Source organism: Gigantopelta aegis, chromosome 3 (genome assembly GCF_016097555.1).
Source record: "Gigantopelta aegis isolate Gae_Host chromosome 3, Gae_host_genome, whole genome shotgun sequence".
NCBI lineage: Eukaryota > Metazoa > Mollusca > Gastropoda > Neomphalida > Peltospiridae > Gigantopelta > Gigantopelta aegis.
Window position 1 is genome coordinate 19,386,757 of NC_054701.1, and position 15,147 is coordinate 19,401,903.

The 15,147-nt window shown below is 35.9% G+C and overlaps 1 protein-coding gene across 1 annotated transcript in view; it reads right to left on the bottom strand.

Moving 5' to 3' along the window:
- Nucleotides 1–9,894, bottom strand: part of LOC121369518 — an 18,018-nt gene extending 8,124 nt beyond the window's left edge. Inside the window, exon 1 of the mRNA XM_041494627.1 lies at nt 9,819–9,894. Within this exon, the coding sequence (XP_041350561.1) occupies nt 9,819–9,864 (46 nt within the window). The 5' untranslated portion in view covers nt 9,865–9,894. The remainder of the gene's footprint in view (nt 1–9,818) is intronic.
- Between the last annotated feature and the right edge of the window lie 5,253 nt (nt 9,895–15,147).

Below are 15,147 nucleotides of genomic sequence, written 5' to 3' on the forward strand. Positions count from 1 at the left end.
CATCCCACTTACATGTGATATTTTATTTCTTTGTGTTTTATGTTATATCAAAGTTTCGATAAAATTGCATTTAGGTAAAACAACAAATACGTACCGCCAGGGCAAGAAACAAAAATAGGAACTATAACATAGGTTTAATAAAATTAACAACAATAATAATAAAAGCAACGTTACGGTATAAGTATCTGTGACATTTAATGACTAAGTTTTAACGGACCCTATTTCTTTGGTGCACTTTTAATGATTTTCTTGACAAACACGAAATAAACAATATTCAGGCAAACTATTTATTCGCATACCCACAACTCCTGCTTTATTAAAAGCAGCTAAAAGGGCTAATCATCTCGGACTAATATGTACGTAATACATACGTACATAAGTAATAATATACCCTCAACAAAACAAAACAAAGAAACAAATATTTTTAAAAATAAAACAAAAACATACAAACAACAATACAAAAAAACCCAACAACAAGGCATTTACACATTTCCCTTCTTTTTCCTCTAATTTAATTGTTCTACGTCATAAATGAAACAAACTACAGCATTAACATTTGCTACCTGTATATTGTGAATTAATAAATTTCATTTGTATGTTATGGTACAAATTAGTTTTAATGATAGTACGAAATGACTCTTAGTGCGAAATGACTTTTGCAATGATACGAAATGACTATGGTATTAAATGATATTTTGCAGTGGTATGAAATGACCATGGTACGAAATAACTAGGATACGAAACGACCAAATTAGGTACGAAATAACTATGGTTCGAAATTACCATAGTAGGAATTGACCATAGTAGTGTCGGAACTAGAATAAAAATGATTTTCGTCAATTATTTCTTTCATATTAAACTGTCAAGTAAATATTTCTTAAATATGTATTTAATGATACTCTACCTAATTTAGCATTTACTTGTTTTGGCTCTTGTTGATGTACAAGGTGGTGTTTACTCTTGAAATTAAAATAAAGATGTAAAATAAATAGGAGATTTGTGACCTTTATTGGAACAGACTATAACAAATTTTGATTGATATGTGTCAATTTCATTTACCCTTAAACTAATTTTTTATTTAAAACTGCAAGTTAACTGATTATTTTGAATTGCAGCATAAATTGTTAATACATTAGAAATTTACACAATCTTGCAACCACTTAAAGGTGCTATATCATAGCTATATGTGAACATCTGTTTACACAGGGTATGACAATTTTTCTAAAAAGTCACTAGCCCACCAAAATAAAGTACTAGCCCAAATTTCTGATCAATTACAAAACACTTTATATAGGGCTGAAAAACAATGTTTCAAGGAACCCAACCTCTATAGTACCTGAAAGAAAAGAACCCGCTGACCTGTTTTCTTTTCCTTTGAGTATAAAATTTTTATTTTTTAATATTTGTTTTAGTATTATTATTAATAGTAGTATTTAGTGAAAATTTATCTCGACCTGTACAGGTGAATGAAGTTTCAAAAACAAATTAATTATATATATATTTTTTAAACTGCATGACCTACCTATTTTAGTCAAGTTTGATCCTTGTCCCATTTTCGCTTTTGCCCTCTCTCTCTCTCCCCCCCCCCTCTCTCCCCCCCCCCCCCCCAGTCCCCCCTCATCCGGAGTGGGTAAGTAATTTAACAAACTTCTTTCTCTAACCACCCAAAACAAAATTTAATCCACAATACAATGTAACACGATAATGCATGGTCTTGTTCAGTGTGTTCGGTAGTGAATTGCCATCAGGAACGGTGATGTCAGTTGCTCAAATAGCCTACAGGGCAATATATCAGACACATATCAACAAATATATTGGCAAGATTCAACTCGTTAATTGATAGAGAGAGGAAAAAAACGTATTATGTTGTACACATGTGAAACGTTATCCAAATTGCTACGTACATTAAACAGGTCACGCCGGCTATGTTCCCTGATTACCAACATCCCTATCGCAAGTAAGCGAGGCATTAAATTAGAAGACAATAGATAAATAAGACAAACATAGTAATTCTAAACATGACTGGGAATGTACTTCAGTTATACTAGCTTGTTAATTTTAAAATTGGGACTGACCATTCACACCTTTGTTACCTTGTTGACATGTGCAAGATTATACGATCACGTGACTTGTACAACCAATCAAAACACGCGTTTTATTAAGGTTGTTTCTTGTCCATGAAACGAAAAGAAAAGAAAGTCTGTATTGTTGTAATTGACAATGTGGAAACTCCTAATATATACTTATTGATTTGTTGACGTTATGCTATGACCAATGTCAGAATAACATTTATCAAACGTACGTCAATGGAGGAAAAACATCGTGAGCTAGCGGTGTTTTGTTTGTTTGTTTGTTTTGTGTGGGTTTTTTTTTTTTTGGTTTTTTTTTTTTTTTTTGGGGGGGGGGGGGGTAAGCCACTAGCCCATTGGGCTACTGGTTTTGCATTTATCACTAGCCCTGTGTTAAAAAGCACTAGCCCCGGGCGTCGGGCTAGCGGATTTGTTGAACTTACAAGTGATAAAGATTATTCAATAAAAATTTATTTTTTAATAGTAGATAAAATTATTTCTTATTATCATTTATGGGCATACAGTGTAGTCATTAAATGTTAAAGTAAAAAAAAAAAAAAAAATTTGCAATAGCTATCATTATGCAACTTTGAGATAGCACCTTTAATACCGGTATAATAGATCACAGACTCAGAATGGTTCTTGACAGTTTTGCTCAAAAGTTATTTATAAATGTCTACAAATATTTTTTTTTTGGAGAGGGATAGGGGTAAACCATCATCAAAAATCCTCCCTCACATATTGCAACAGCAATGAAATTGACACGTTGATCAAAATTTGTTATAGTCTGTTCCAATAAAGTACACGAATCACCTGTTTACGGACATCTTTCTTTTAATTTCAAGAGTAAACACCACCTTGTACCTCAGTGAGAGCCCAAACAAGTAAATGCTAAATTAGGTAGAGTATCATTAAATAGATATTTACAAAATGTTTACTTGTCCGTTTAATATGTGAGAAATAATCGACGAAAACCATTTTTATTCTATTTCCGACAGTACTTTAGCAATCTTGACTGGTCACAGCAAACGACGGAACATGTGTCGATGTAAAGTTTGGCGCTAAAGTAAAAACACAGACGGACAAGCTGCTAAGTGAACTAAAAGTAAAGTTTGTTTTATTTAACGACGCCACTAGAGCACATTGATTTTTTTTTATCTTATCATCGGCTATTGGACGTCAAACATATGGTCATTCTGACACTGTTTTTTTTATAGAGGAAACCCGCTGTCGCCACATAGGCTACTCTTTTACGACAGGCAGCACGGGATCTTTTATTTGCGCTTCCCACAGGCAGGATAGCACAAACCATGACCTTTGTTGAACCAGTTATGGATCACTGGTCGGTGCAAGTGGCTTACACCTACCCATTAAACCTTGCGGAGCACTCACTCAGGGTTTGGAGTCGGTTTCTGGATTAAAAATCCCATGCCTCAACTGGCATCCGAACCCAGTACCTACCAGCCTGTAGACCGATGGCCTAACCACGACGGCTCCGAGGCCGGTACTAAGTGAACTATGACACTAAATAAATCGGGGTCTTGATGTGTGATTTTGTTTTTGAAATCGGATTATGTCCAAAATATTACGGTGACTTCGACTTCTCATTGATATATTTTGTAGCCCTGCTGATATGTTATAACTGACACGATAAATAAAGACCAAGTTCACAACTCAACGTTTACTTCCAACTTTCATGGCCCAAAAGCGGTTACATATTCCTACGTTCAACTACATGTTGAAGTAGTGCTAAGGCGCTTCACACGCCTATACAAATAAACCCATAATATTACATCCCCCTTGTTTTATAAAGTTTAACATTAACCAAATAATCAATCGTCACTTGAAAAAGTTTTTCTCAATTGTGTTTGTATAATAATTACTGTGTGATCAATTGTCTTATTCTCTGTATGGGATTTCACTAAAATCACTAATTATTTACTAATAAACATATGTATTACAGCTTGTAAGAAATCACATAACATTAACACAAATCACTTGTAAAGGTAAACTGTTCAATTGGTAACTTAACTAAAATGGAAACTAGGTGAAGTTTAACAGTTATGTCATTAGTTCAATCATCAAGAAACTTGGGTCGATTCACATGTCTTCCCGATCTGGTGTAGTACTGGTTTCTGTTAGGATTAGTTTCAGTTCGATAATTTGGTGGATTTAACTCAAAGTGGACATGTTTTTGTAGGTTTCTGTTAGGATTAGTTTCAGTTCGATAATTTGGTGGATTTAACTCAAAGTGGACATGTTTTTGTAGGTTGCTATTTGGGTTTTCCTTTGATTGACAGTTTCTGTCAGATGAATGAAAAACATCATTTGGGATTTCTCTCAGCTGACGTCGGTTTCGGCGCATAATGGAACCTTGTGGCGTCTGTACCACATATGAACGTGGCTCATCACACTGTTTCACTATTGTAGCTCGTGTCCAACTGCCTGATATTTGGTCTTGCACTCGAACCGGTTGTCTAGGGGTTAGTGTTGCAAGCTCATCTCCGGCTTTCTTATCATAATAATGTTTTTGAAGATCTTGTCGAGCTTGGAGATGTTGTCTTGTTCCATCTTTGTCGTCGGTATTATTGTGCACTTTCACTGGTAAGTTGGCTTTCATTTTCCTATTATTGAGAAGTTCTGCTGGTGAAGCCAACTGATGATCGATCGGTGTTATTCGTAATATCAACAAAGCCATTTCAGGACTTTTGTTAGAGATTTTCGCTTTTTGTAGTACACGTTTCACAGTCTGGATTTGTCGTTCTATAAATCCATTTGATTGTGGATAGTGGGGACTGGATGTAACGTGTTCCAATCCCCAAGATTCAGCAAACTGTTTGAATGAAGATGATGAATAATGTGGTCCATTATCAGTGACTACCTTCTCAGAAATGCCTTGTTCCGAGAATATTCCCTTTAGAATATTTATAACAGCTTGAGTTCCTCCCATTCCTTTTACAAGTCGAATGATGGGAAATTTGGAATAATAATCACACACTATAAGGAATTCCTGTCCTTTTATGTAGAACAAATCACTTCCAAGTACCTGCCAAGGTCTGGTCGGTATTTCATGTTGCATCAGGGTTTCTGCAGGTTGGCCTTTTTGGAATTCTTGGCACAGATGGCAGCTTTTTACCATCTTGTCGATATCTATGTTTATACCACTCCAGAAAACACATGTTTTGGCTCGCAGTTTCATCTTCTCGATACCTTGATATGCCTCGTGGATTTTGTTTAGAATTTCTGTTTGCATGCTTGTGGGTATTATTACTCGGTCACCTTTCAGGATGATGCCATTATCAATGACAAGTTCATCTCGGAATGGCCAGTAAGATTTCATCTTAGACGGTATTTGTCTCTGTGTTTCTGGCCAGCCTTCAAGAATAATTTCTTTCAGCAACTGAAGCTCATCATCTTTGCACGTTTCTTCGTGTATGCTTTGTAATTTCTGAGATGAAAATTGAACTAAACCCACTTGTACATCCAGGTCGATTATTGAAGCATCTTTACTAGGCAAGCTTGAAGGCGCGTCTGCTATCAATATATCTTTGCCAGGTCTGTATGTGATTCTCATATCATATGGCTGAATCCGCAAGAATAATCTCTGTAGGCGTTGAGGTGCTGCAGCCAAGTTCTTGAGATGTATCATCTCCAGTGGCTTATGGTCCGATTCAACTATAAATCGTTTACCATATATGTAAGTATGGAAGCGTTCACACCGATACACTACTGCAAGCATCTCACGTTCAATGTTGGTATATCGTTGTTCTGTGTCAGTTAATGATTAGAATGCAAAAGCTATGGGTTTGTCTTTCTGTAGTACTGCTCTTAATCCTTTTGACGAAGTATCAACTCGTAATGTAGTTTCACAAGTTGGGTCAAAGTAAGTGAGTGTAATTTCTTTGCATATTATGTTTTTGATTTTGTTAAAGGCTGCCTGATGAGACTCTAACCATACAAATTCACTATCTTTCTTGACCAATTCTCTCAAGGGAGCAATGTTTTGTGACAAATTTGGAATAAAAGGGCTCATGTAAGTTGCTATTCCTAAACATTCTTGTAGCTGTTTGGGGTCCTGAGGCTGCTTATTTCGTTTTTGTCTTTTACTTTGTTCGGGTCAGGATGCACACCTTCTTCATCGAAAACAAGGCCAAAGAATTTAATTCTTTTGGTGCGGATCTCGCACTTGTCTGGATCGAAGACAAGACCATATTCTTTTGCTTTCTCCATCAGATTTCTAAGGTTTTTGTCATGTTCTTCATTGTCCTTGCCTACCACAGCTATGTCATCCGAGATACTGACTGTACCTGGGCATTGTTCTAGTATCTGGTCCATGTTTTGCTGAAAAACATCTTGGCTCAGGTTGAAGCCAAATGGAAGTCTCAAAAATGTATATCTACCAAACGGACTGTTAAACTTGTTTGAATCATTGTCTAAGACAACTGACCAATATCCATATCTTACATCGAGCTTAGAAAAGACTCTTGCTCCAGAAAACTTGTGAGTTATCTCTTCCAGTAATGGGGTCTTGTAATGTGGTCGTTTTATTGCTTTATTCAAGTCTTTTGGATCTAAGCATATTCTCAACTTCCCACTTGCCTTCCTGCTGCACACGATACTTGAAAGCCAGTCTGTAGGTTCTGTCATTTTTCCATTGACCTGCATATTCTCCATTGCATCAAGTTCTGCTTTAATTCCATCTCTTAGATGAATGGGACATCGTCTAGGTAGAATTGACGAGTCAACAGTGATGTGATATTCTCTTCTGAACCTGCCTATTCCTTGGAATCTGTCAGGATACAAATTAATTAGTTTTTGTTCTGTACTAATTTCTGCAATTGGTTGTGTTTCTTTGACTTCACAGTGTAATGTTATTAGTCTCAATGAGCGTGATTTCGGAAGTCCTAAAACCACTGAACCATCTGAGTCTGTGACAAAAAATTCAGCTTGACTTGTGTAATCATTGTATCGGCATGGTATTGTTATCTTACCATACTGAGTAATCAAATTCCCTGTGTATGATTTCAGAACAGTGTTGCTTGGGTTAAGTATACCAGTCTTTGGAAAACCTTCAGGCGTTAGCTTTTTGGGATACATTTGTCTGAACGTGCGTAGGGGAAGGATATTTCCTTGTGCTCCGGTGTCAACTTTAACTTTTAATGTTGCTGGTATCTTTGGTCTATCACCCAACGTGATATCAATTATCGCATATATTACATCTCGTTTGTCCAGGTGTTCATCTTGGATCGAATCGAAACTCATAGAGTTAAAACTTTCAGTTAGATCTTGGGAATTTTCGGCCAGTATAATGTTTGCAGAATTTTGTGGAGTGTGTGATTTGGAACTGTGCCTGCCATCATAACGCTTTCTGGATGGTGATCTGCGTCCCCTACTTCTTCCACTGCTTCTGTTTGCGTATTGGGGTTTATAACTACTCTTACACACTGTTTTCCATTGGTTTCGTTTACCACAATTCATACAAGTGGATCCATATGCCGGACATTGGTTTGGGTTATGCTTTCTACCACAATGTTTACATGGCTGTTCCCTCCTGACTACCTGTACATCTAGTTGTGGGTGTTGTACATCATGAAACAATTTCATATTTGTACACGATGCTTCTTGTATGCGTGCTGTATTTATGGCCTGGTCAAGCGTCAGTGTTTCATCTTTGTTGAGTAGCTAATTTTGGACGTCACTAATTTTTGTTCCTATTATTAATTGTTCAATTAGTCTTTCTTTTAACTCATCTTCTCCAAACTTACACTTGAATGCCTGTAGCTTACACCGTGTCATGTAACTATCAACTGATTCTATTTTTTCTTGTCTAAATTGTTGTAGATAAAACCTCTGTAACCTGAAATTGACATTTGGCTCAATGTGTGATTTCAATTTATCAAATATTACTTTGGGGTCTTTTGCCTCAGTAGGGGTTAATGTCCAAGAGTTAAATGCTTTAATTCCTTCATCACCGGTAAACAATAAAATATGGTCAACCTGTTTTTCCAATTTAATGTTCTTCACAGAGAAGTAAAGTTCACATCTTTGTTTGAATAATTTAAATGTTCCTGGTAAATCATCATTAGACCAGTCTAATCGCGGAGTACTCAATAAATCCATTCTGATTTCGTGTTGTATGTCTACTGGATTATCGTTTTGAACACGATCCGGAAACCGGATGTTTACATTTTAGTTCATCAAGGGAAATAACTCTGGTTGACTTGTTCATCATTTAGCGTTATTGGAAAACACAGCCTGTTAATAAATTTTCCATTACGTTTCTTTTTTCTTCTTTTTTCATGTAGCATTACGATACCATCACTTTATACCTACGCCGAAACACAGGGTGTCGAAATCTGCTACAATGTACTTAACTTAGCAGACTTTTCATTCTGCATATTCAAAGTTCCATCGTCTGCTACGACGGTTGACAGATCGTAAACAAATGTTCATAACACACTAATACTTCGATTCCATGCGTCATGATTGCTCTCCTTAGGAAGTATGTGTTCTTGCCCAGCTGCCACCATGTTGTATTTTGTAGCCCTGCTGATATGTTATAACTGACACGATAAATAAAGACCAAGTTCACAACTCAACGTTTACTTCCAACTGTCATGGCCCAAAAGCGGTTACATATTCCTACGTTCAACTACATGTTGAAGTAGTGCTAAGGCGCTTCATACGCCTATACAAATAAACCCATAATATTACACACACCAGTGTTAATAACTCGGCGACTTGAGTTAACTTTCGGCGAAGAAAACGTTCATTTCGCCGTTTAGAATAAATCCTAAATTATAAGGCGTTAGTTTCAATAAAATTAGAATGAATAAATAACATTTAAAAACCCCGTAACAAACAGCAGCAACAACAACACATACACACACACACACACACACACACACACACACACACACACGTACACACACGTACACACACACACACACACGCACGCACGCACACACAAACAATAAACAACTCGAGTTAAATAAATATTAATGGTTTCAGATTTTGATTTGTATCATTATAAATACACGATTGCTCAAATTATTTTTATGATTGCTGTCGGAATGTTAAAAAATACAACTAAACCACTATTCGTCTCTTAAACTTTGCCGTTTTTCGAAGTATTCTATTAAAGTTCTGTAAAACGTTCAGGTGTGAAGATCAATAATAATAATAATAATAATAATAATAATAATAATAATAATAATAATAATAATTAATTAATTAATTAATTAATTAATTAATTAATGACCTAATTAGGAGCATAGATGTACGAGCTCCCATTTTTGCAGGGCATGGGGATGGTAGGTTTGTTTTTATCCGAATTAAAAAAACAAATTCCCAATCAGAAAATCGACATTTATTCATATTAGCCTTACTGCCAAACAGATATATAGAGCTACAAACGAACCACATCACATTTTTACACGGATTACAACTAATTTTTCGGGTAAAATTATGAAAATATATTGTAAAACGATCTCGGTTTAGCACATTTTACCCGAATATCTCTTTTACCTGAATTTGATAATTTGTTCCAGCACTATGAGGCAGTTGCTCCCCCACTGCCCCCCACCCCTACGCTTATGATTAGAAGATTAGAAGTGAGACATTTGTAAGATGGAAAATATGAGCCTGGACATTTTGCAAATATGAATTTAGATTCTTTTTAATAATGTGAATTAAAACTATATGATTAAACAGTTTATTTCTTCTTTAAAATCTTTAAATGTGGCTTACCGACAGCAATTATAGCTAGCTTCATCATCTTCGTCTTTATGGACATGTGTGTGTGTCCTTAAATTCTTCCTAGTTTCTAACTTTAACGTGTTATATACACAGTCCGATATACTAGACCACTTGCACAGAAAAGTAGGCGTGCCTCTGTTCCGTTAATTCGTCCCTTTCAATTTCTCTAAGCCACTCCCACAAGGCAGTACAAAGGTGTCACGCCCATTTACTCAGTTTTTACTTGTTACCACGACCTGCAAAATCTTTCGTTAAAAAATATCTCCTTTACAAAATAACAGACTACCAAAAACTGGTCACAAAATATTATTTTTATAACGTGCTAAAACAATAGACTGCAATTTGTTTCTTTTAATATTCCATTATGGAACACTCGCTAACTACTATCGTGTCACCTGCAACTTCTGCCAGAGAATACAATATAAAACCACATACCTCACACACAATGACTGCACAATATAGTGTAGTGCAGGAGAATACAATATAAAACCACATACCTTACATACAATGACTGCACAATATAGTGTAGTGCAGGAGAATACAATGTAAAACAACATACCTTACACACAATGACTGCACAATATAGTGTAGTGCAGTAGTGCAGGAGAATACAATATAAAACCACATACCTCACATACAATGACTGCACAATATAGTGTAGTGCCAGAGAATACAATATAAACCACATAGCTCACACGCAATGACTGCACAATATAGTGTAGTGCCGGAGAATACAATATAAAACCACATACCTCACACACAATGACTGCACAATATAGTGTAGTGCAGGAGAATACAATATAAAACCACATACCTCACATACAATGACTGCACAATATAGTGTAGTGCAGAAGAATAGAATATAAAACCACATACCTCACATACAATTACTGCACAATATAGTGTAGTGCCGGAGAATACAATATAAAACCACATACCTCACACACAATGACTGCACAATATAGTGTAGTGCAGGAGAATACAATATAAAACCACATACCTCACACACAATGACTGCACAATATAGTGTAGTGCAGGAGAATACAATATAAAACCAGATACCTCGCATACGATGACTGCACAATATAGTGTAGTACCGGAGAATACAATACAAAAACCACATACCTTACACACAATGACTGCACAATATAGTGTAGTGCAGGAGAATACAATATAAAACCACATACCTTACATACAATGACTGCACAATATAGTGTAGTGCAGGAGAATACAATATAAAACCACATACCTTACATACAATGACTGCACAATATAGTGTAGTGCAGTAGTGCAGGAGAATACAATATAAAACCACATACCTTACACACAATGACTGCACAATATAGTGTAGTGCAGGAGAATACAATATAAAACCACATATCTTACACACAATGACTGCACAATATAGTGTAGTGCAGAAGAATACAATATAAAAACCACATACCTTACATACAATGACTGCACAATATAGTGTAGTGCAGAGGAATACAGTATAAAAACCACATACCTCACATACAATGACTGCACAATATAGTGTAGTGCAGAAGAATACAATATAAAACCACATACCTTACATACAATGACTGCACAATATAGTGTGGTGCAGGAGAATACAATAAAACCCCACATACCTTACGTACAATGACTGCACAATATAGTGTAGTGCAGGAGAATACAATATAAAAAACACATACCTTACATACAATGACTGCACAATATAGTGTAGTGCAGAAGAATACAGTATAAAAACCACATACCTTACATACAATGACTGCACAATATAGTGTAGTGCAGAAGAATACAGTATAAAAACGACATACCTCACATACAATGACTGCACAATATAGTGTAGTGCAGAAGAATACAATATGAAAACCACATACCTCACATACAATGACTGCACAATATAGTGTAGTGCAGGAGAATACAATATAAAAGCCACATACCTCACATACAATGACTGCACAATATAGTGTAGTGCAGGAGAATACAATATAAAAACCACATACCTCACATACAATGACTGCACAATATAGTGTGGTGCAGGAGAATACAATATAAAAGCCACATACCTCACATACAATGACTGCACAATATAGTGTTATATCCAACAATTCATTAATTTAACTTATTTTCATGCTTATATCCAGTTAAGGTTCAAGCACGCTGTCCTGGGAACATATCTCAGCTATCTGGGCTCTGTCCAGAACACTGGGTTAGTGGTTAATTAACAGTGGTTAATGAGAGAGAAGTCAGTGTATTGGTGTCATTGAGTCGTTAAAACGTGCTCTGGGTGGGAGCCGATACCGGGCTGCGAACCCAGTACCTACCATCCCAATGGCTTAACCACGACACTACCTAAGCCTGTATCTCCAACAAATGTCATTCAGAATCAGAAGTGTTTTCCTGACCATACATGCCAGTTATGGCTTTTGCTTTTTATTTTGTGAAATATCTTTGATAATATATAGGTAGGCAACTAGTTTTACGTGCTCATATACCACTGAAGTTTAGAACACACCTGACAATATATAACATCTGGGAACAAATGGGAGCCCGAATGCCTTTGATGCCTTCTGAATTTACTGTCGTGGATATTAATTACTGGATTTATGGTGCAGGGATCTTTTATATGCACACTCCCACAGACAGGATATCACATACCACAGCCTTTGATTATACCAGTCTTGGTGCACTAGTTGGAATGAGTTCACCGACGGCGATTGATGTCAGACCGACCGCGCATCAGGCGAGTGCTTTACCACTGGGCTACTTTCCGCCCCCGCCCCCAATATGTGTAAGGAATTCTTTAGGTTAAATATAGCACAGCTTACCACGTGGAATGCACCCGCTGTGTGTCTGGCTGAAGTACCTCCCAGCGTAACATTCGAACGTTCGCCACACGGTTCCGTAACAGAAGTCAAACTTGGTATAGTTTAGAGCGTTCGGCTTCATCGTGTAGGGGCTGCATTGACCACCATCTAAAAAAAACCCCACTGCCTTAAAAGAATCAGTATGACATGATAAATGTTTGTTTTTACCGTACAAACTTATGATGATTTTTTTTTTAAAGATACCATTCCAGAGAATTAAAGGAAAATCAACATGCATATTGTAACGGGGGAAAAAAGAGCAAGAAAGCTCGTGTGCCGTCTGCTAACAAATAGTTTTAATACACTGAAAATGAGTTAAAACTATTTTTTTCAAGCATATTATATTCATGGAAAATTATGTATTGTACAAAGGTCATTTCTTTATTTCTTTTCTTTGTTTTATTTAATTCTTTCTATTCTATATTACTGTCGTGGTGTGTATGTATTATGGAAAAATCTAAGTTGGAAAGCGTGTGCAGAATTCATTTGTTTTCCCAAAACCAATAAAATATGTTTCAGTCAAAAAACAAAACACCCCCCCCCAAAAAAATAAAAAATAAAAAAACCCACAAAAAAATAAAAACAACAACAAACACCCCAAAACAAACAAAAACAACAAAAACAAACAAACCAAAAGAAAAAGAAGAAAAAACGAAAAGAAGCAATAATACTCGTGTATTTGTTCGATAATCACACAGCAGGTTTGTTACAATCAAAACACAAACAAGACACAAAGAAGCCATCGAAATCTGATTTCGTAGAGGCTACACAAAAACGTCCACACATTATTTACTAATTAAGGACAACGCTTTCTTTCATTTATATATTTATGCACATGAAAAAGTCTTCATTGTCAGTTTGTTTAATAAACATTAGTATATTATATACAACCGTGAAAGCACCATGGGTTGAAGCATGTACTAGGGTTGGAACCCAACACCTGTCGGTTCTAAATCTGATATGCATATTTCTGATACACTGTTTCATCGAGACAAAGTATAATTATGTATTTTACGGTTAACAATCTTTGTATGTTTGTATGTTTATATTATACCATCGTATTTTCTTTTATTTTCTTTATTATGTATTTTTGTGAATGCTCAAAGGCCAGTAGTCCTATTGCAATAAACTCTCTCTCTCTCTCTCTCTCTCTCTCTCTCTCTCTCTCTCTCTCTCTCTCTCTCTCTCTCTCTCTCTCTCTCTCTCTCTCTCTCTCTCTCTCTCTCTCTCTCTCTCTCTCTCTCTCTCTAATGCTAAACCAGACTGTATTATGTTATATAGTTCAAAGGGATACATGTAATATTTTATTTGCATAGAAACAAAAATAGTATAAAGTAATAATGATAATAATTTCGTCTATCCGTCCGTCCGTTTGTTTATCTTTTTCTTGTCCGGATCATATCTTGCATACAAATGCATACAGGACCATCAAACCTCACATGTAGGGACAATTTGGGATGGAGGTTTGTCGCATATTATTACTAGGTCACGGTGACCTACGTTTCACGGTCTACTGCATGATAAATGTGAGGGGTTTTACCGTACAAACGTATGATGATTTGTTTTTAAAAGATACCATTCCAGAGAATTAATGGAAAATCAACATGCATATTGTAACAGGGGAAACAAGAGCACGAAAGCTCGTGTGCCGTCTGCTAACAAATAGTTTTAATACACTGAAAATGAGTTAAAACTATTTTTTTCAAGCATATTATATTGATCGAAAATTATTTATTGTACAAAGGTCATTGCTTTATTTTTCCCCCCTTTGTTTTATTTAATTCTTTCTATATAACTGTCGTGGTGTGTAGGTGTGTATGTATTATGGAAAAGGCCTAGTTGGAAAACCTGTGCAGAATTCATTTGTTTTCCCAAAAGCATTAAAATATGTTTCATGTTTCAGTCAAAAAAAACAAAACAACCAAAACCCCCAAACAAAAAAAAACAAAAAAAAAAAAAAAAAAAGAAAGAAAGAAAGAAAAGAAAGAAAGAAAAAAATGAACCATCCTTGAAAATCTCCAATTAGATGCTCTCCGTACAAATTGTTATATAGAGAAACCGGTTTCATACCTTTACTAGAAAGGAGGAAACGTCACAAACTCTGTATGATGTATAAACATTACTAACGTGTTTTAACCTTACAACTACTTCGCTCTGCTGCAGAACGCATTGAATACCATACGCGTAATGCGGAGAACCTACAAACATATTTTTGTGGAACAAAATTGTTCTTTCGAACTACCTTCTATTTTCCAGGTTTCTGAAGTGGGAACCAGTGATTTGAAAAATTTTTATGTTTTTGCCCAACATACGCTGCAGCTCGCAATACCCATTTACTGAACTATTATAATCTCAAGTGTCATACTTTACTATTTGGAGATTGTGACGGAACATGCTCTTATCTTTTTCGCCTGTGGCGATGTTAATGGTTTTAGAGGGCTGTGTGC